Below are 20,032 nucleotides of genomic sequence, written 5' to 3'. Positions count from 1 at the left end.
GGTCGAAAAATGAAGAAAAAGTAAGGTTAACCCCTTTGCATTTTTGGCGAAAATTTTCGCGATTTTGAAAAGTGCCGGAATAAGATAATTGCGGCACTATTCGGACGTAATATCGCAGGAGAAATCGATTGGGCTCAGTCTCAATCGTCTGCGATCAACGCATCAAAAGTTACGGCCAAAAAACCAGAACCTGTGTTTTCGACATTTTTCAGCAGGTGCATTTTCCTTCGTAATTTCTCTACTGTTGATCCCACGCTCTTTTCGCTGCGTAGTCTGAGTTCCTGAGGGTCCAATTAGTCGGGAAAGGGTCGTACAAAACGAATCTGAGACCCAAAATTTTTGGTCGAAAAATGAAGAAAAAGTAAGGCTAACACCTTTGCATTTTTGGCGAAAATTTTCGCAATTTTGAAAAGTGCTGAAATAAATTAATTGCGGCACTATTCGGACGTAATTTTGCAGGAGAAATCGATTGGGCGCAGTCCCGATACGCTGCGATCAACGCATCAAAAGTTACAGCCAAAAAACGAAAACCTGTGTTTTCGACATTTTTCAGCAGGTGCATTTTCCTTCGTAATTTCTCTACTGTTGATCCCACGCTCTTTTCGCTGCGTATTCTGAGTTCCTAAGGGTCCAATTAGTCGGGAAAGGGTCATACAAAACGAATCTGAGACCCAAAATTTTTGGTCAAAAAATGAAGAAAAAGTAAGGCTAACCCCTTTGCCTTTTTGGCGAAAATTTTCGCGATTTTGAAAAGTGCTGGAATAAATTAATTGCGGCACTATTCGGACGTAATTTTGCAGGAGAAATCGATTGGGCGCAGACCCGATACGCTGCGATCAACGCATCAAAAGTTACAGCCAAAAAACGAAAAGCTGTGTTTTCGACATTTTTCAGCAGGTGCTTTTTCCTTCGTGATTTCTCTACTGTTGATCCCACGCTCTTTTCGCTGCGTATTCTGAGTTCCTGAGGGTCCAATTAGTCGGGAAAGGGTCATACAAAACGAATCTGAGACCCAAAATTTTTGGTCGAAAAATGAAAAAAAAGTAAGGCTAACCCCTCTGCATTTTTGGCGAAAATTTTCGCAATTTTGAGAAGTGCTGGAATAAATTAATTGCGGCACTATTCGGACGTAATTTTGCAGGAGAAATCGATTGGGCGCAGACCCGATACGCTGCGATCAACGCGTCAAAAGTTACAGCCAAAAAACGAAAAGCTGTGTTTTCGACATTTTTCAGCAGGTGCTTTTTCCTCCGTAATTTCTCTACTGTTGATCCCACGCTCTTTTCGCTGCGTATTCTGAGTTCCTGAGGGTCCAATTAGTCGGGAAAGGGTCATACAAAACGAATCTGGGACCCAAAATTTTTGGTCGAAAAATGAAGAAAAAGTAAGGCTAACCCCTTTGCATTTTTGGCGAAAATTTTCGCGATTTTGAAAAGTGCTGGAATAAATTAATTGCGGTACTATTCGGACGTAATTTTGCAGGAGAAATCGATTGGGCGCAGACCCGATACGCTGCGATCAACGCATCAAAAGTTACAGCCAAAAAACGAAAAGCTGTGTTTTCGACATTTTTCAGCAGGTGCATTTTCCTTCGTAATTTCCCTCCTGTTGATCCCACGCTCTTTTCGCTGCGTTTTCTGAGTTCCTGAGGGTCCAATTAGTCGGGAAAGAGTCATACAAAACGAATCTGAGACCCAAAATTTTTGGTCGAAAAATGAAGAAAAAGTAAGGCTAACCCCTTTGCATTTTTGACGAAAATTTTCGCGATTTTGAAAAGTGCTGAAATTAATTAATTGCGGCACTATTCGGACGTAATTTTGCAGGAGAAATCGATTGGGCGCAGTCCCGATACGCTGCGATCAACGCATCAAAAGTTACAGCCAAAAAACGAAAAGCTGTGTTTTCGACATTTTTCAGCAGGTGCATTTTCCTTCGTAATTTCCCTCCTGTTGATCCCACGCTCTTTTCGCTGCGTTTTCTGAGTTCCTGAGGGTCCAATTAGTCGGGAAAGAGTCATACAAAACGAATCTGAGACCCAAAATTTTTGGTCGAAAAATGAGGAAAAAGTAAGGCTAACCCCTTTGCATTTTTGACGAAAATTTTCGCGATTTTGAAAAGTGCTGAAATTAATTAATTGCGGCACTATTCGGACGTAATTTTGCAGGAGAAATCGATTGGGCGCAGTCCCGATACGCTGCGATCAACGCATCAAAAGTTACAGCCAAAAAACGAAAAGCTGTGTTTTCGACATATTTCAGCAGGTGCTTTTTCCTTCATGATTTCTCTACTGTTGATCCCACGCTCTTTTCGCTGCGTAGTCTGAGTTCCTGAGGGTCCAATTAGTCGGGAGAGGGTCATACAAAACGAATCTGAGACCCAAAATTTTTGGTCGAAAAATGAAGAAAAAGTAAGGCTAACCCCTTTGCATTTTTGGCGAAAATTTTCGCGATTTTGAAAAGTGCTGGAATGAATTAATTGCGGCACTATTCGGATGTAATATCGCAGGAGAAATCGATTGGGCTCAGTCTCAATCGTCTGCGATCAACGCATCAAAAGTTACGGCCAAAAAACCAGAACCTGTGTTTTCGACATTTTTCAGCAGGTGCATTTTCCTTCGTAATTTCTCTACTGTTGATCCCACGCTCTTTTCGCTGCGTATTCTGAGTTCCTGAGGGTCCAATTAGTCGGGAAAGGGTCATACAAAACGAATCTGAGACCCAAAATTTTTGGTCGAAAAATGAAGAAAAAGTAAGGCTAACCCCTTTGCCTTTTTGGCGAAAATTTTCGCGATTTTGAAAAGTGCTGGAATAAATTAATTGCGGCACTATTCGGACGTAATTTTGCAGGAGAAATCGATTGGGCGCAGACCCGATACGCTGCGATCAACGCATCAAAAGTTACAGCCAAAAAACGAAAACCTGTGTTTTCGACATTTTTCAGCAGGTGCATTTTCCTTCGTAATTTCTCTACCGTTGATCCCACGCTCTTTTCGCTGCGTATTCTGAGTTCCTGAGGGTCCAATTAGTCGGGAAAGGGTCATACAAGACGAATCTGAGACCCAAAATTTTTGGTCGAAAAATGAAGAAAACGTAAGGCTAACCCCTTTGCATTTTTGGCGAAAATTTTCGCGATTTTGAAAAGTGCTGGAATAAATTAATTGCGGCACTATTCGGACGTAATTTTGCAGGAGAAATCGATTGGGCGCAGACCCGATACGCTGCGATCAACGCATCAAAAGTTACAGCCAAAAAACGAAAAGCTGTGTTTTCGACATTTTTCAGCAGGTGCTTTTTCCTTCGTGATTTCTCTACTGTTGATCCCACGCTCTTTTCGCTGCGTATTCTGAGTTCCTGAGGGTCCAATTAGTCGGGAAAGGGTCATACAAAACGAATCTGAGACCCAAAATTTTTGGTAGAAAAATGAAAAAAAAGTAAGGCTAACCCCTCTGCATTTTTGGCGAAAATTTTCGCAATTTTGAAAAGTGCTGGAATAAATTAATTGCGGCACTATTCGGACGTAATTTTGCAGGAGAAATCGATTGGGCCCAGACCCGATACGCTGCGATCAACGCATCAAGAGTTACAGCCAAAAAACGAAAAGCTGTGTTTTCGACATTTTTCAGCAGGTGCATTTTCCTTCGTATTTTCCCTCCTGTTGATCCCACGCTCTTTTCGCTGCGTTTTCTGAGTTCCTGAGGGTCCAATTAGTCGGGAAAGGGTCATACAAAACGAATCTGAGACCCAAAATTTTTGGTCGAAAAATGAAGAAAAAGTAAGGCTAACCCCTTTGCATTTTTGGCGAAAATTTTCGCGATTTTGAAAAGTGCTGGAATAAATTAATTGCGGCACTATTCGGACGTAATTTTGCAGGAGAAATCGATTGGGCGCAGACCCGATACGCTGCGATCAACGCATCAAAAGTTACAGCCAAAAAACGAAAAGCTGTGTTTTCGACATTTTTCAGCAGGTGCATTTTCCTTCGTATTTTCCCTCCTGTTGATCCCACGCTCTTTTCGCTGCGTATTCTGAGTTCCTGAGGGTCCAATTAGTCGGGAAAGGGTCATACAAAACGAATCTGAGACCCAAAATTTTTGGTCGAAAAATGAAGAAAAAGTAAGGCTAACCCCTTTGCATTTTTGGCGAAAATTTTCGCGATTTTGAAAAGTGCTGGAATAAATTAATTGCGGCACTATTCGGACGTAATTTTGCAGGAGAAATCGATTGGGCGCAGACCCGATACGCTGCGATCAACGCATCAAAAGTTACAGCCAAAAAACGAAAAGCTGTGTTTTCGACATTTTTCAGCAGGTGCATTTTCCTTCGTAATTTCTCTACTGTTGATCCCACGCTCTTTTCGCTGCGTATTCTGAGTTCCTGAGGGTCCAATTAGTCGGGAAAGGGTCATACAAGACGAATCTGAGACCCAAAATTTTTGGTCGAAAAATGAAGAAAAAGTAAGGCTAACCCCTTTGCATTTTTGGCGAAAATTTTCGCGATTTTGAAAAGTGCTGGAATAAATTAATTGCGGCACTATTCGGACGTAATTTTGCAGGAGAAATCGATTGGGCGCAGACCCGATACGCTGCGATCAACGCATCAAAAGATACAGCCAAAAAACGAAAAGCTGTGTTTTCGACATTTTTCAGCAGGTGCTTTTTCCTTCGTGATTTCTCTACTGTTGATCCCACGCTCTTTTCGCTGCGTATTCTGAGTTCCTGAGGGTCCAATTAGTCGGGAAAGGGTCATACAAAACGAATCTGAGACCCAAAATTTTTGGTCGAAAAATGAAAAAAAAGTAAGGCTAACCCCTCTGCATTTTTGGCGAAAATTTTCGCAATTTTGAAAAGTGCTGGAATAAATTAATTGCGGCACTATTCGGACGTAATTTTGCAGGAGAAATCGATTGGGCGCAGACCTGATACGCTGCGATCAACGCATCAAAAGTTACAGCCAAAAAACGAAAAGCTGTGTTTTCGACATTTTTCAGCAGGTGCTTTTTCCTCCGTAATTTCTCTACTGTTGATCCCACGCTCTTTTCGCTGCGTATTCTGAGTTCCTGAGGGTCCAATTAGTCGGGAAAGGGTCATACAAAACGAATCTGAGACCCAAAATTTTTGGTCGAAAAATGAAGAAAAAGTAAGGCTAACCCCTTTGCATTTTTGGCGAAAATTTTCGCGATTTTGAAAAGTGCTGGAATAAATTAATTGCGGCACTATTCGGACGTAATATTGCAGGAGAAATCGATTGGGCGCAGACCCGATACGCTGCGATCAACGCATCAAAAGTTACAGCCAAAAAACGAAAAGCTGTGTTTTCGACATTTTTCAGCAGGTGCATTTTCCTTCGTAATTTCCCTCCTGTTGATCCCACGCTCTTTTCGCTGCGTTTTCTGAGTTCCTGAGGGTCCAATTAGTCGGGAAAGAGTCATACAAAACGAATCTGAGACCCAAAATTTTTGGTCGAAAAATGAAGAAAAAGTAAGGCTAACCCCTTTGCATTTTTGGCGAAAATTTTCGCGATTTTGAAAAGTGCTGGAATAAATTAATTGCGGCACTATTCGGACGTAATTTTGCAGGAGAAATCGATTGGGCCCAGACCCGATACGCTGCGATCAACGCATCAAGAGTTACAGCCAAAAAACGAAAAGCTGTGTTTTCGACATTTTTCAGCAGGTGCATTTTCCTTCGTATTTTCCCTCCTGTTGATCCCACGCTCTTTTCGCTGCGTTTTCTGAGTTCCTGAGGGTCCAATTAGTCGGGAAAGGGTCATACAAAACGAATCTGAGACCCAAAATTTTTGGTCGAAAAATGAAGACAAAGTAAGGCTAACCCCTTTGCATTTTTGGCGAAAATTTTCGCGATTTTGAAAAGTGCTGGAATAAATTAATTGCGGCACTATTCGGACGTAATTTTGCAGGAGAAATCGATTGGGCGCAGACCCGATACGCTGCGATCAACGCATCAAAAGTTACAGCCAAAAAACGAAAAGCTGTGTTTTCGACATTTTTCAGCAGGTGCATTTTCCTTCGTATTTTCCCTCCTGTTGATCCCACGCTCTTTTCGCTGCGTATTCTGAGTTCCTGAGGGTCCAATTAGTCGGGAAAGGGTCATACAAAACGAATCTGAGACCCAAAATTTTTGGTCGAAAAATGAAGAAAAAGTAAGGCTAACCCCTTTGCATTTTTGGCGAAAATTTTCGCAATTTTGAAAAGTGCTGGAATAAATTAATTGCAGCACTATTCGGACGTAATTTTGCAGGAGAAATCGATTGGGCGCAGTCCCGATACGCTGCGATCAACGCATCAAAAGTTACAGCCAAAAAACGAAAACCTGTGTTTTCGACATTTTTCAGCAGGTGCATTTTCCTTCGTAATTTCTCTACTGTTGATCCCACGCTCTTTTCGCTGCGTATTCTGAGTTCCTGAGGGTCCAATTAGTCGGGAAAGCGTCATACAAAACGAATCTGAGACCCAAAATTTTTGGTCGAAAAATGAAGAAAAAGTAAGGCTAACCCCTTTGCCTTTTTGGCGAAAATTTTCGCGATTTTGAAAAGTGCTGGAATAAATTAATTGCGGCACTGTTCGGACGTAATTTTGCAGGAGAAATCGATTGGGCGCAGACCCGATACGCTGCGATCAACGCATCAAAAGTTACAGCCAAAAAACGAAAAGCTGTGTTTTCGACATTTTTCAGCAGGTGCATTTTCCTTCGTAATTTCTTTACTGTTGATCCCACGCTCTTTTCGCTGCGTATTCTGAGTTCCTGAGGGTCCTATTAGTCGGGAAAGGGTCATACAAAATGAATTTGAGACCCAAAATTTTTGGTCGAAAAATGAAGAAAAAGTAGGGCTAACCCCTTTGCATTTTTGGCGAAAATTTTCGCGATTTTGAAAAGTGCTGGAATAAATTAATTGCGGCACTATTCGGACGTAATTTTGCAGGAGAAATCGATTGGGCGCGGACCCGATACGCTGCGATCAACGCATCAAAAGTTACAGCCAAAAAACGAAAAGCTGTGTTTTCGACATTTTTCAGCAGGTGCATTTTCCTTCGTAATTTCTCTACTGTTGATCCCACGCTCTTTTCGCTGCGTATTCTGAGTTCCTGAGGGTCCAATTAGTCGGGAAAGGGTCATTCAAAACGAATCTGAGACCCAAAATTTTTGGTCGAAAAATAAAGAAAAAGTAAGGCTAACCCCTTTGCATTTTTGGCGAAAATTTTCGCGATTTTGAAAAGTGCTGAAATAAATTAATTGCGGCACTATTCGGACGTAATTTTGCAGGAGAAATCGATTGGGCGCAGTCCCGATACGCTGCGATCAACGCATCAAAAGTTACAGCCAAAAAACGAAAAGCTGTGTTTTCGACATTTTTCAGCAGGTGCATTTTCCTTCGTAATTTCTCTACTGTTGATCCCACGCTCTTTTCGCTGCGTATTCTGAGTTCCTGAGGGTCCAATTAGTCGGGAAAGGGTCATACAAGACGAATCTGAGACCCAAAATTTTTGGTCGAAAAATGAAGAAAAAGTAAGGCTAACCCCTTTGCATTTTTGGCGAAAATTTTCGCGATTTTGAAAAGTGCTGGAATAAATTAATTGCGGCACTATTCGGACGTAATTTTGCAGGAGAAATCGATTGGGCGCAGACCCGATACGCTGCGATCAACGCATCAAAAGTTACAGCCAAAAAACGAAAAGCTGTGTTTTCGACATTTTTCAGCAGGTGCTTTTTCCTTCGTGATTTCTCTACTGTTGATCCCACGCTCTTTTCGCTGCGTATTCTGAGTTCCTGAGGGTCCAATTAGTCGGGAAAGGGTCATAAAAAACGAATCTGAGACCCAAAATTTTTGGTCGAAAAATGAAAAAAAAGTAAAGCTAACCCCTCTGCATTTTTGGCGAAAATTTTCGCAATTTTGAAAAGTGCTGGAATAAATTAATTGCGGCACTATTCGGACGTAATTTTGCAGGAGAAATCGATTGGGCGCAGACCCGATACGCTGCGATCAACGCATCAAAAGTTACCGCCAAAAAACGAAAAGCTGTGTTTTCGACATTTTTCAGCAGGTGCTTTTTCCTTCGTCATTTCTCTACTGTTGATCCCACGCTCTTTTCGCTGCGTATTCTGAGTTCCTGAGGGTCCAATTAGTCGGGAAAGGGTCATACAAAACGAATCTGAGACCCAAAATTTTTGGTCGGAAAATGAAGAAAAAGTAAGGCTAACCCCTTTGCATTTTTGGCGAAAATTTTCGCGATTTTGAAAAGTGCTGGAATAAATTAATTGCGGCACTATTCGGACGTAATTTTGCAGGAGAAATCGATTGGGCGCAGACCCGATACGCTGCGATCAACGCATCAAAAGTTACCGCCAAAAAACGAAAAGCTGTGTTTTCGACATTTTCCAGCAGGTGCATTTTCCTTCGTGATTTCTCTACTGTTGATCCCACGCTCTTTTCGCTGCGTATTCTGAGTTCCTGAGGGTCCAATTAGTCGGGAAAGGGTCATACAAAATGAATCTGAGACCCAAAATTTTTGGTCGAAAAATGAAGAAAAAGTAAGGCTAACCCCTTTGCATTTTTGGCGAAAATTTTCGCAATTTTGAAAAGTGCTGGAATAAATTAATTGCGGCACTATTCGGACGTAATTTTGCAGGAGAAATCGATTGGGCGCAGTCCCGATACGCTGCGATCAACGCATCAAAAGTTACAGCCAAAAAACGAAAACCTGTGTTTTCGACATTTTTCAGCAGGTGCATTTTCCTTCGTAATTTCTCTACTGTTGATCCCACGCTCTTTTCGCTGCGTATTCTGAGTTCCTGAGGGTCCAATTAGTCGGGAAAGGGTCATACAAAATGAATCTGAGACCCAAAATTTTTGGTCGAAAAATGAAGAAAAAGTAAGGCTAACCCCTTTGCATTTTTGGCGAAAATTTTCGCGATTTTGAAAAGTGCTGGAATAAATTAATTGCGGCACTGTTCGGACGTAATTTTGCAGGAGAAATCGATTGGGCGCAGACCCGATACGCTGCGATCAACGCATCAAAAGTTACAGCCAATAAACGAAAAGCTGTGTTTTCGACATTTTTCAGCAGGTGCATTTTCCTTCGTAATTTCTTTACTGTTGATCCCACGCTCTTTTCGCTGCGTATTCTGAGTTCCTGAGGGTCCAATTAGTCGGGAAAGGGTCATTCAAATCGAATCTGAGACCCAAAATTTTTGGTCGAAAAATGAAGAAAAAGTAAGGCTAACCCCTTTGCATTTTTGGCGAAAATTTTCGCGATTTTGAAAAGTGCTGGAATAAATTAATTGCGGCACTATTCGGACGTAATTTTGCAGGAGAAATCGATTGGGCGCAGACCCGATACGCTGCGATCAACGCATCAAAAGTTACAGCCAAAAAACGAAAAGCTGTGTTTTCGACATTTTTCAGCAGGTGCTTTTTCCTTCGTGATTTCTCTACTGTTGATCCCACGCTCTTTTCGCTGCGTATTCTGAGTTCCTGAGGGTCCAATTAGTCGGGAAAGGGTCATACAAAACGAATCTGAGACCCAAAATTTTTGGTCGAAAAATGAAAAAAAAGTAAGGCTAACCCCTCTGCATTTTTGGCGAAAATTTTCGCAATTTTGAAAAGTGCTGGAATAAATTAATTGCGGCACCATTCGGACGTAATTTTGCAGGAGAAATCGATTGGGCGCAGACCCGATACGCTGCGATCAACGCATCAAAAGTTACAGCCAAAAAACGAAAAGCTGTGTTTTCGACATTTTTCAGCAGGTGCTTTTTCCTCCGTAATTTCTCTACTGTTGATCCCACGCTCTTTTCGCTGCGTATTCTGAGTTCCTGAGGGTCCAATTAGTCGGGAAAGGGTCATACAAAATGAATCTGAGACCCAAAATTTTTGGTCGAAAAATGAAGACAAAGTAAGGCTAACCCCTTTGCATTTATGGCGAAAATTTTCGCGATTTTGAAAAGTGCTGGAATAAATTAATTGCGGCACTATTCGGACGTAATTTTGCAGGAGAAATCGATTGGGCGCAGACCCGATACGCTGCGATCAACGCATCAAAAGTTACAGCCAAAAAACGAAAAGCTGTGTTTTCGACATTATTCAGCAGGTGCATTTTCCTTCGTAATTTCCCTCCTGTTGATCCCACGCTCTTTTCGCTGCGTTTTCTGAGTTCCTGAGGGTCCAATTAGTCGGGAAAGAGTCATACAAAACGAATCTGAGACCCAAAATTTTTGGTCGAAAAATGAAGAAAAAGAAAGGCTAACCCCTTTGCATTTTTGGCGAAAATTTTCGCGATTTTGAAAAGTGCTGGAATAAATTAATTGCGGCACTATTCGGACGTAATTTTGCAGGAGAAATCGATTGGGCGCAGTCCCGATACGCTGCGATCAACGCATTAAAAGTTACAGCCAAAAAACGAAAAGCTGTGTTTTCGACATTTTTCAGCAGGTGCTTTTTCCTTCGTAATTTCTCTACTGTTGATCCCACGCTCTTTTCGCTGCGTATTCTGAGTTCCTGAGGGTCCAAGTAGTCGGGAAAGGGTCATACAAAACGAATCTGAGACCCAAAATTTCTGGTCGAAAAATGAAGAAAAAGTAAGGCTAACCCCTTTGCATTTTTGGCGAAAATTTTCGCGATTTTGAAAAGTGCTGGAATAAATTAATTGCGGCACTATTCGGACGTAATTTTGCAGGAGAAGTCGATCGGGCCCAGATCCGATACGCTGCGATCAACGCATCAAGAGTTACAGCCAAAAAACGAAAAGCTGTGTTTTCGACATTTTTCAGCAGGTGCATTTTCCTTCGTAATTTCCCTCCTGTTGATCCCACGCTCTTTTCGCTGCGTTTTCTGAGTTCCTGAGGGTCCAATTGGTCGGGAAAGGGTCATACAAAACGAATCTGAGACCCAAAATTTTTGGTCGAAAAATGAAGACAAAGTAAGGCTAACCCCTTTGCATTTTTGGCGAAAATTTTCGCGATTTTGAAAAGTGCTGGAATGAATTAATTGCGGCACTATTCGGACGTAATTTTGCAGGAGAAATCGATTGGGCGCAGACCCGATACGCTGCGATCAACGCATCAAAAGTTACAGCCAAAAAACGAAGACCTGTGTTTTCGACATTTTTCAGCAGGTGCATTTTCCTTCCTAATTTCTCTACTGTTGATCCCACGCTCTTTTCGCTGCGTATTCTGAGTTCCTAAGGGTCCAATTAGTCGGGAATGGGTCATACAAAACGAATCTGAGACCCAAAATTTTTGGTCGAAAAATGAAGAAAAAGTAAGGCTAACCCCTTTGCATTTTTGGCGAAAATTTTCGCGATTTTGAAAAGTGCTGGAATAAATTAATTGCGGCACTATTCGGACGTAATTTTGCAGGAGAAGTCGATCGGGCCCAGATCCGATACGCTGCGATCAACGCATCAAGAGTTACAGCCAAAAAACGAAAAGCTGTGTTTTCGACATTTTTCAGCAGGTGCATTTTCCTTCGTAATATCCCTCCTGTTGATCCCACGCTCTTTTCGCTGCGTTTTCTGAGTTCCTGAGGGTCCAATTAGTCGGGAAAGGGTCATACAAATCGAATCTGAGACCCAAAATTTTTGGTCGAAAAATGAAGAAAAAGTAAGGCTAACCCCTTTGCATTTTTGGCGAAAATTTTCGCGATTTTGAAAAGTGCTGGAGTAAATTAATTGCGGCACTATTCGGACGTAATTTTGCAGGAGAAATCGATTGGGCGCAGACCCGATACGCTGCGATCAACGCATCAAAAGTTACAGCCAAAAAACGAAAAGCTGTGTTTTCGACATTTTTCAGCACGTGCATTTTCCTTCGTAATTTCCCTCCTGTTGATCCCACGCTATTTTCGCTGCGTTTTCTGAGTTCCTGAGGGTCCAATTAGTCGGGAAAGAGTCATACAAAACGAATCTGAGACCCAAAATTTTTGGTCGAAAAATGAAGAAAAAGTAAGGCTAACCCCTTTGCATTTTTGGCGAAAATTTTCGCGATTTTGAAAAGTGCTGGAATAAATTAATTGCGGCACTATTCGGACGTAATTTTGCAGGAGAAATCGATTGGGCGCAGACCCGATACGCTGCGATCAACGCATCAAAAGTTACAGCCAAAAAACGAAAAGCTGTGTTTTCGACATTTTTCAGCAGGTGCATTTTCCTTCGTAATTTCCCTCCTGTTGATCCCACGCTCTTTTCGCTGCGTTTTCTGAGTTCCTGAGGGTCCAATTAGTCGGGAAAGAGTCATACAAAACGAATCTGAGACCCAAAATTTTTGGTCGATAAATGAAGAAAAAGAAAGGCTAACCCCTTTGCATTTTTGACGAAAATTTTCGCGATTTTGAAAAGTGCTGAAATTAATTAATTGCGGCACTATTCGGACGTAATTTTGCAGGAGAAATCGATTGGGCGCAGTCCCGATACGCTGCGATCAACGCATCAAAAGTTACAGCCAAAAAACGAAAAGCTGTGTTTTCGACATATTTCAGCAGGTGCTTTTTCCTTCATGATTTCTCTACTGTTGATCCCACGCTCTTTTCGCTGCGTAGTCTGAGTTCCTGAGGGTCCAATTAGTCGGGAAAGGGTCATACAAAACGAATCTGAGACCCAAAATTTTTGGTCGAAAAATGAAGAAAAAGTAAGGCTAACCCCTTTGCATTTTTGGCGAAAATTTTCGCGATTTTGAAAACTGCTGGAATAAATTAATTGCGGCACTATTCGGACGTAATTTTGCAGGAGAAATCGATTGGGCGCAGTCCCGATACGCTGCGATCAACGCATCAAAAGTTACAGCCAAAAAACGAAAACCTGTGTTTTCGACATTTTTCAGCAGGCGCATTTTCCTTCGTGATTTCTCTACTGTTGATCCCACGCTCTTTTCGCTGCGTATTCTGAGTTCCTGAGGGTCCAATTAGTCGGGAAAGGGTCATACAAGACGAATCTGAGACCCAAAATTTTTGGTCGAAAAATGAAGACAAAGTAAGGCTAACCCCTTTGCATTTTTGGCGAAAATTTTCGCGATTTTGAAAAGTGCTGGAATGAATTAATTGCGGCACTATTCGGACGTAATTTTGCAGGAGAAATCGATTGGGCGCAGACCCGATACGCTGCGATCAACGCATCAAAAGTTACAGCCAAAAAACGAAGACCTGTGTTTTCGACATTTTTCAGCAGGTGCATTTTCCTTCCTAATTTCTCTACTGTTGATCCCACGCTCTTTTCGCTGCGTATTCTGAGTTCCTAAGGGTCCAATTAGTCGGGAATGGGTCATACAAAACGAATCTGAGACCCAAAATTTTTGGTCGAAAAATGAAGAAAAAGTAAGGCTAACCCCTTTGCATTTTTGGCGAAAATTTTCGCGATTTTGAAAAGTGCTGGAATAAATTAATTGCGGCACTATTCGGACGTAATTTTGCAGGAGAAGTCGATCGGGCCCAGATCCGATACGCTGCGATCAACGCATCAAGAGTTACAGCCAAAAAACGAAAAGCTGTGTTTTCGACATTTTTCAGCAGGTGCATTTTCCTTCGTAATATCCCTCCTGTTGATCCCACGCTCTTTTCGCTGCGTTTTCTGAGTTCCTGAGGGTCCAATTAGTCGGGAAAGGGTCATACAAATCGAATCTGAGACCCAAAATTTTTGGTCGAAAAATGAAGAAAAAGTAAGGCTAACCCCTTTGCATTTTTGGCGAAAATTTTCGCGATTTTGAAAAGTGCTGGAGTAAATTAATTGCGGCACTATTCGGACGTAATTTTGCAGGAGAAATCGATTGGGCGCAGACCCGATACGCTGCGATCAACGCATCAAAAGTTACAGCCAAAAAACGAAAAGCTGTGTTTTCGACATTTTTCAGCACGTGCATTTTCCTTCGTAATTTCCCTCCTGTTGATCCCACGCTATTTTCGCTGCGTTTTCTGAGTTCCTGAGGGTCCAATTAGTCGGGAAAGAGTCATACAAAACGAATCTGAGACCCAAAATTTTTGGTCGAAAAATGAAGAAAAAGTAAGGCTAACCCCTTTGCATTTTTGGCGAAAATTTTCGCGATTTTGAAAAGTGCTGGAATAAATTAATTGCGGCACTATTCGGACGTAATTTTGCAGGAGAAATCGATTGGGCGCAGACCCGATACGCTGCGATCAACGCATCAAAAGTTACAGCCAAAAAACGAAAAGCTGTGTTTTCGACATTTTTCAGCAGGTGCATTTTCCTTCGTAATTTCCCTCCTGTTGATCCCACGCTCTTTTCGCTGCGTTTTCTGAGTTCCTGAGGGTCCAATTAGTCGGGAAAGAGTCATACAAAACGAATCTGAGACCCAAAATTTTTGGTCGATAAATGAAGAAAAAGAAAGGCTAACCCCTTTGCATTTTTGACGAAAATTTTCGCGATTTTGAAAAGTGCTGAAATTAATTAATTGCGGCACTATTCGGACGTAATTTTGCAGGAGAAATCGATTGGGCGCAGTCCCGATACGCTGCGATCAACGCATCAAAAGTTACAGCCAAAAAACGAAAAGCTGTGTTTTCGACATATTTCAGCAGGTGCTTTTTCCTTCATGATTTCTCTACTGTTGATCCCACGCTCTTTTCGCTGCGTAGTCTGAGTTCCTGAGGGTCCAATTAGTCGGGAAAGGGTCATACAAAACGAATCTGAGACCCAAAATTTTTGGTCGAAAAATGAAGAAAAAGTAAGGCTAACCCCTTTGCATTTTTGGCGAAAATTTTCGCGATTTTGAAAACTGCTGGAATAAATTAATTGCGGCACTATTCGGACGTAATTTTGCAGGAGAAATCGATTGGGCGCAGTCCCGATACGCTGCGATCAACGCATCAAAAGTTACAGCCAAAAAACGAAAACCTGTGTTTTCGACATTTTTCAGCAGGCGCATTTTCCTTCGTGATTTCTCTACTGTTGATCCCACGCTCTTTTCGCTGCGTATTCTGAGTTCCTGAGGGTCCAATTAGTCGGGAAAGGGTCATACAAGACGAATCTGAGACCCAAAATTTTTGGTCGAAAAATGAAGAAAAAGTAAGGCTAACCCCTCTGCATTTTTGGCGAAAATTTGCGCGATTTTAAAAAGTGCCGGAATAAGATAATTGCGGCACTATTCGGACGTAATATCGCAGGAGAAATCGATTGGGCTCAGTCTCAATCGTCTGCGATCAACGCATCAAAAGTTACAGCCAAAAAACGAAAACCTGTGTTTTCGACATTTTTCAGCAGGTGCTTTATCCTTCGTAATTTCTCTTCTGTTGATCCCACGCTCTTTTCGTTGCATTTTCTGAGTTCTCTGCTTCTACGTGGCTACAATTACCGCATAAAAATCTACCAACGCTTAAACGTGCCGTCGAAAATATCAAGGATCCATCGTACAGATACTTTGAGAGGGAAGTTAATAGCGGAGCTAAATTACTGCAAGATGTCATTCACGATCTTGAGGACGTTGTACTGATTTGCCAGGTACGTGGGGTAACATTGAATAATACAGATATTCACGCAGTACACTATCGCGAATAATTTTCGTATTTCAGCAATGGATAATACAGAGTGAAAGAAATTTTACTAGCGAATGAAATGTTAGAGGGTGAATAGAAGCAGACAAATTATCACCGAACAATGCTATCCGAGTAAGTAAAAAGAATTCTACCGGGCGAATGGGGACGCTACATCGTTTCTAGAGGCTGCACAGTCATTCAATGGATTACAGATTTTAGTCGCAGAGTCAGCCAGCTGCAAGAAGTATCCAGATTGGTATTCCACGGGGGCGCTAAGGAGATAAAGGTATGAAAAGTAAAATGATAAAATAGGAAAGGATTTTTTTACAGCTCGCAACTATTCCGATAAAGATTACTTAAGTGGACTGAAACTAATCATAATCCGAGAAATTTGTAACATCTGTCAATTTCTCTTCCAACAATTCCTGAATTGTACGAGAAATTTCCTAAAGAGAACGGCACGACAACTTTTCGCCGAAAAATGTTATTGTCATTTTGGGTAATTATTTTTGCAGACCTTCCCAGTCTGGCTTGGTGGTCCACTAAACCCAGAAGCGTACATCACTGCGACACGCCAGTGCATCGCACAGGCCAACAGTTGGTCGCTGGAAGAGCTTCAGCTCGATGTGACAATCGGGGATGGAGACAACATAGCAACTGACGATTGCTCGTTCGCTGTGACCGGTCTGAAGCTCCAAGGAGCGCATTGCAAGGCTAATCAATTAGTTCTCACTTCGACTATAATGACAGATTTACCTGTGACTATGCTGAGGTGGTTCAGGTCGTCGGCAGAGGAACCGGTGAAGGGCAAACTCTCTTTGCCGGTGTATCTGAATAGCACCAGAACGGAATTACTCTTTACGATTGACTTGAATATTATGAATGGGCAAGAGCAGCACAGTTTCTATGAAAGAGGCGTCGCTGTACTCACGTCCACTGCTTTGAACTAATTATAATCCGTGATCTTGAACGGTTAATTACGTGTGCAACTTTTTCGAACCTTGCTTCACATGTATGTCTAATATCAGAATAATCAAACTCCGTATGTCAATGTTGAGATAATTATGTAGCTATAATTTATTTTCATTTTAATACAACTTTGAACTTGAAGATTAATGTAAGTAGCTGCCACGTGCCTATCGGAGGCATTGGGCTAATGTTAATACTTTAACTTGTGAAAATCAGAGGAGAGGAAGGGACGTTACTCGCTCATAGATACTATAAATTGCAACGAAAGCACGTACCGCGAAATTCGATTTTTATTTATTTATATGCTTGTATGGGTTTCCAGCTTACTCCAAGGCTTAACGCTTTTAATTTTATGTACTTATTGTTATCCGACCGCACGTGAATATGTATAATTATGAAGAGGCATTGTATTGATTTTGTAGAAGAAAGTTTTTCTACGTATCGCTGATTGTAACTAATGTGATAAATAAACTCTTCATCTTTTCGTTAGCTCTTATGAATTTTTTTCTGATTATGACAATTTTCCGAAAAATGTCGAGGCGTCATCTTTGAGGAGTGAATTTTTATTCTAGGTAATACGATACTTTTTATTTTTTTTATTTTTTTGCATTCCTCGTAGTACAGACGCTAGTTTTGATTAAGTAGACATTATCATCCGGCGGTATAATTACACTCATCGCGGCCGGTGCAGCTGTTATAAAAATTTTAGAGGGATTGTTTGGAGACGTCACAAAAGTGCATGCTATCTATTTATTGTACATAATTCATCACTATACAGGAATAACGATTGATTGTAAATCCGATATGATTGGTTCAAAATTTACTTTATATTGTATTCAACCATTTTACTTGTAATTACAGGCCAAGGGCGACGATCGGATTGGTGTAACATATTGTGTACTGTTATAAACGAATCAATGGATCGGGTGCTCGCACACGAAAGGAAGTAATTTATCGCATCTGTGGTCGTTGAGCCCTCCACTCGAGAACAAAGATCCACAATTTTCAGAGCCAGCATTATTGGGTTCTCCTTTCGCCCATTCGTTGAACCCAGCCTTGGCCAGAGTTTGCCCGTGGATAGTGACGTGATGGCCCTCCGCGTAAAGATCGTGGAAACCCAGACTGACATAATCCGGATGTGGGTTTGTTGATTTGAGCACCGTCACCACTGCATCCCTCTCGGCCAAAGAATTGATGATGGCCAGGTGCCCGCCTTCCTTTTCGCAGGTGATTCGAGCTTGGTTCCACAAAAGATTTTCCGAGTGCAGCTTGTAGCCACCGATGCCCGGAAAGTACCTGCATCACATGACAGCAAATTTCATCAAAGTTTAAACTCTCTTTGACCAACCATCGACGGTGATACTTACGTGTAGTCGTTTCTTCTGGCAACCGGTGGATTTCGAAGAAGGCAGGTCGGATCTGCGTTTCCAGTTGCTCCTGGAACCGAGACGTCGGAAGGCCGTTATCACAGATATAATGGAAATACGCGCTTTATGTGTCGCATGCGAGAATCACACTGTGAACTTGTTCGGGAAATACTCACCGGTTGCTGTACGAGTGGGCACGACGACGAAGGAATCGAAGCATGCTTGTTGCCCGAAAGTATAAGATACGAGGCACAGCAGCGTTTGAATCGCGATTATTCTGACCGCCATGGCTGACGTGTGGATGTACTATTATAAACGTACTATTATATCCCTTATAAACGCCCTTAATTTCCGTTGCAGGCTCAACGATTTGATCAATCCTCGCGAATGGAGAAAAAACTGCCGAGTTTCTGCAGCTACGACTTAGGAACGACTGATCGCTTGATGCGATTTCCAGCATCCCTACACACTCTGTACGATTTTATACAAACTCGCTTTGAGTAACCCAAAGGTTATCCTTTCATTCTGACCAGCGATAAATCTTATTGACGAAGTTCCTCAGACATTTGTTTTTCCAGATAAAAACCTGGTTAAGGAAAAAATCTGTTGTTTCGAAGGGAATTACCAAGCACTCTGATTAAATTTGCAATCAATTCTCGTATATTTCCTTCAATTGGCTGGCGAAACACAAACACCTATTTTAAATTTATTACATTTTTCTAGTTAATGTATTATATTTATAAATTTAATGCACATTTACTGTACGGCATTTGGAATTTACTAAACGTACTACCGAATTTACGTGAGACATTAACAAAGAGATACGAATGGTCTGTTGGAATGAAGAATGTATTGTGACGAAAGGATTTAATATCCATAATTTCAAATAACCCGTAACTATGATTCGGAAATTACTTGATAGTATGTTAAATGTACTGTACTTATGAACGTTTTCAACAGTGTTCGGAAATTGTGGGATTTTCTTGTGGATCTACGTAACATGTGTAGGTGTAAACTTTATGCGAAATCCTTAACGGTATATCAGATTTCAGCAAAGCCCAGAGAACTACTATGTAAATTTCGAAATTAGTGATAAAATTTTCCAATTTGTGACAATTACACCGTCAATTTACAGACAGGTTCTGGAAATTTACTGATTTTCGTTACTGAATGCGTTTGTAAATCGAGTAAACATTGTATTAGTATTATTAGTAATCGCATTTATCAATGTTCATAACAATGTTGGACAACATTGGAATAATCTGTCTCATACGAGTCAATCAATTACAAAATGGAACAAAATCTCGAAAAAAATCCAAAAATACTACTCTAAGAAATAGAACTGCTAGAAAAGATTCGAAATCTCATCCTGCGGATCGCATTCTCGGAGGATAAAATGTATTCTACAGAAAATCTCTTTGAGGACACGGAGTGCTAGAAATTCAAAATGTGTCAGTTCTAAAGGTATATTTTCAACTGCAACGTCAACTCTCATCAATATTAACGATAAATTTCGAGAATTTCAACAGTCTGGTAACAATCTGCTCTGTTACTTTTCGATATAAGTCGATTTCTTCAGGTTTCAGGTCACGTTGTCCAAGCACACACAATATCACAGCTAAAATGCCAATCAAACCTTTCCTTATTTCTAAATGTTAGTCACACGAGTTTTTATTGTTAAATTGTGATTTTTGCTATCTTTGCACGTCAAAGCCTGGGTTCAAGTTCGTGTCAAGCAATCACACGAACAGACGAAGACTATCGTTTCTCATCGGAAACTTGAACTTTCGTGATAGTCTCAACTTGAGTTAAACTTGATTTAAAAAGTGGTCAACGAGTACAGGAAGTACAGCCATTTGGACGCAGCGTAAATATGGAATGATGTAATACCTTCGCCGTTCTAGAGATAATTTACGGCATAATTATAATGAATTTGTGTCTACCTAATTACTTTTTTTTTTCCTTTTTTTTTTACATAACAATATGATATTCTATGCTTTCATAAAATAAAATACATTTTCATCTGCATAATAAGTATCTTATTCTCACACGAGACAACGATACTCAGGTCTAAATTACATCAACTAATCAAGTTAGGATTTATCGTAGATTGAATTGGAAGAATAAGACATTCTGCGAATATAAAAAGTTGTACAATAGTGTGATAATAAACTCGCATGTTATAGTTAATGTTCCTTAAGTATT

At 41.1% G+C, this 20,032-nt stretch overlaps 1 protein-coding gene across 1 annotated transcript in view; it reads right to left on the bottom strand.

Moving 5' to 3' along the window:
• LOC124186635 (hemolymph lipopolysaccharide-binding protein-like) overlaps window positions 1-18,132 on the bottom strand; it is a 36,000-nt gene extending 17,868 nt beyond the window's left edge. The window contains exons 1-2 of the mRNA XM_046578481.1: window positions 18,004-18,132; window positions 17,828-17,897 (exon numbers count right to left, since the gene is read on the bottom strand). Coding sequence (XP_046434437.1) covers window positions 17,828-17,897; window positions 18,004-18,115 — 182 coding nt within the window. The 5' untranslated portion in view covers window positions 18,116-18,132. The remainder of the gene's footprint in view (window positions 1-17,827; window positions 17,898-18,003) is intronic.
• Window positions 18,133-20,032: the final 1,900 nt, after the last annotated feature.

The sequence above is a fragment of the Neodiprion fabricii genome, chromosome 7 (genome assembly GCF_021155785.1).
Source record: "Neodiprion fabricii isolate iyNeoFabr1 chromosome 7, iyNeoFabr1.1, whole genome shotgun sequence".
Taxonomy (NCBI): Eukaryota; Metazoa; Arthropoda; class Insecta; order Hymenoptera; family Diprionidae; genus Neodiprion; species Neodiprion fabricii.
This window is presented reverse-complemented; position numbering and strand designations above follow the sequence as displayed.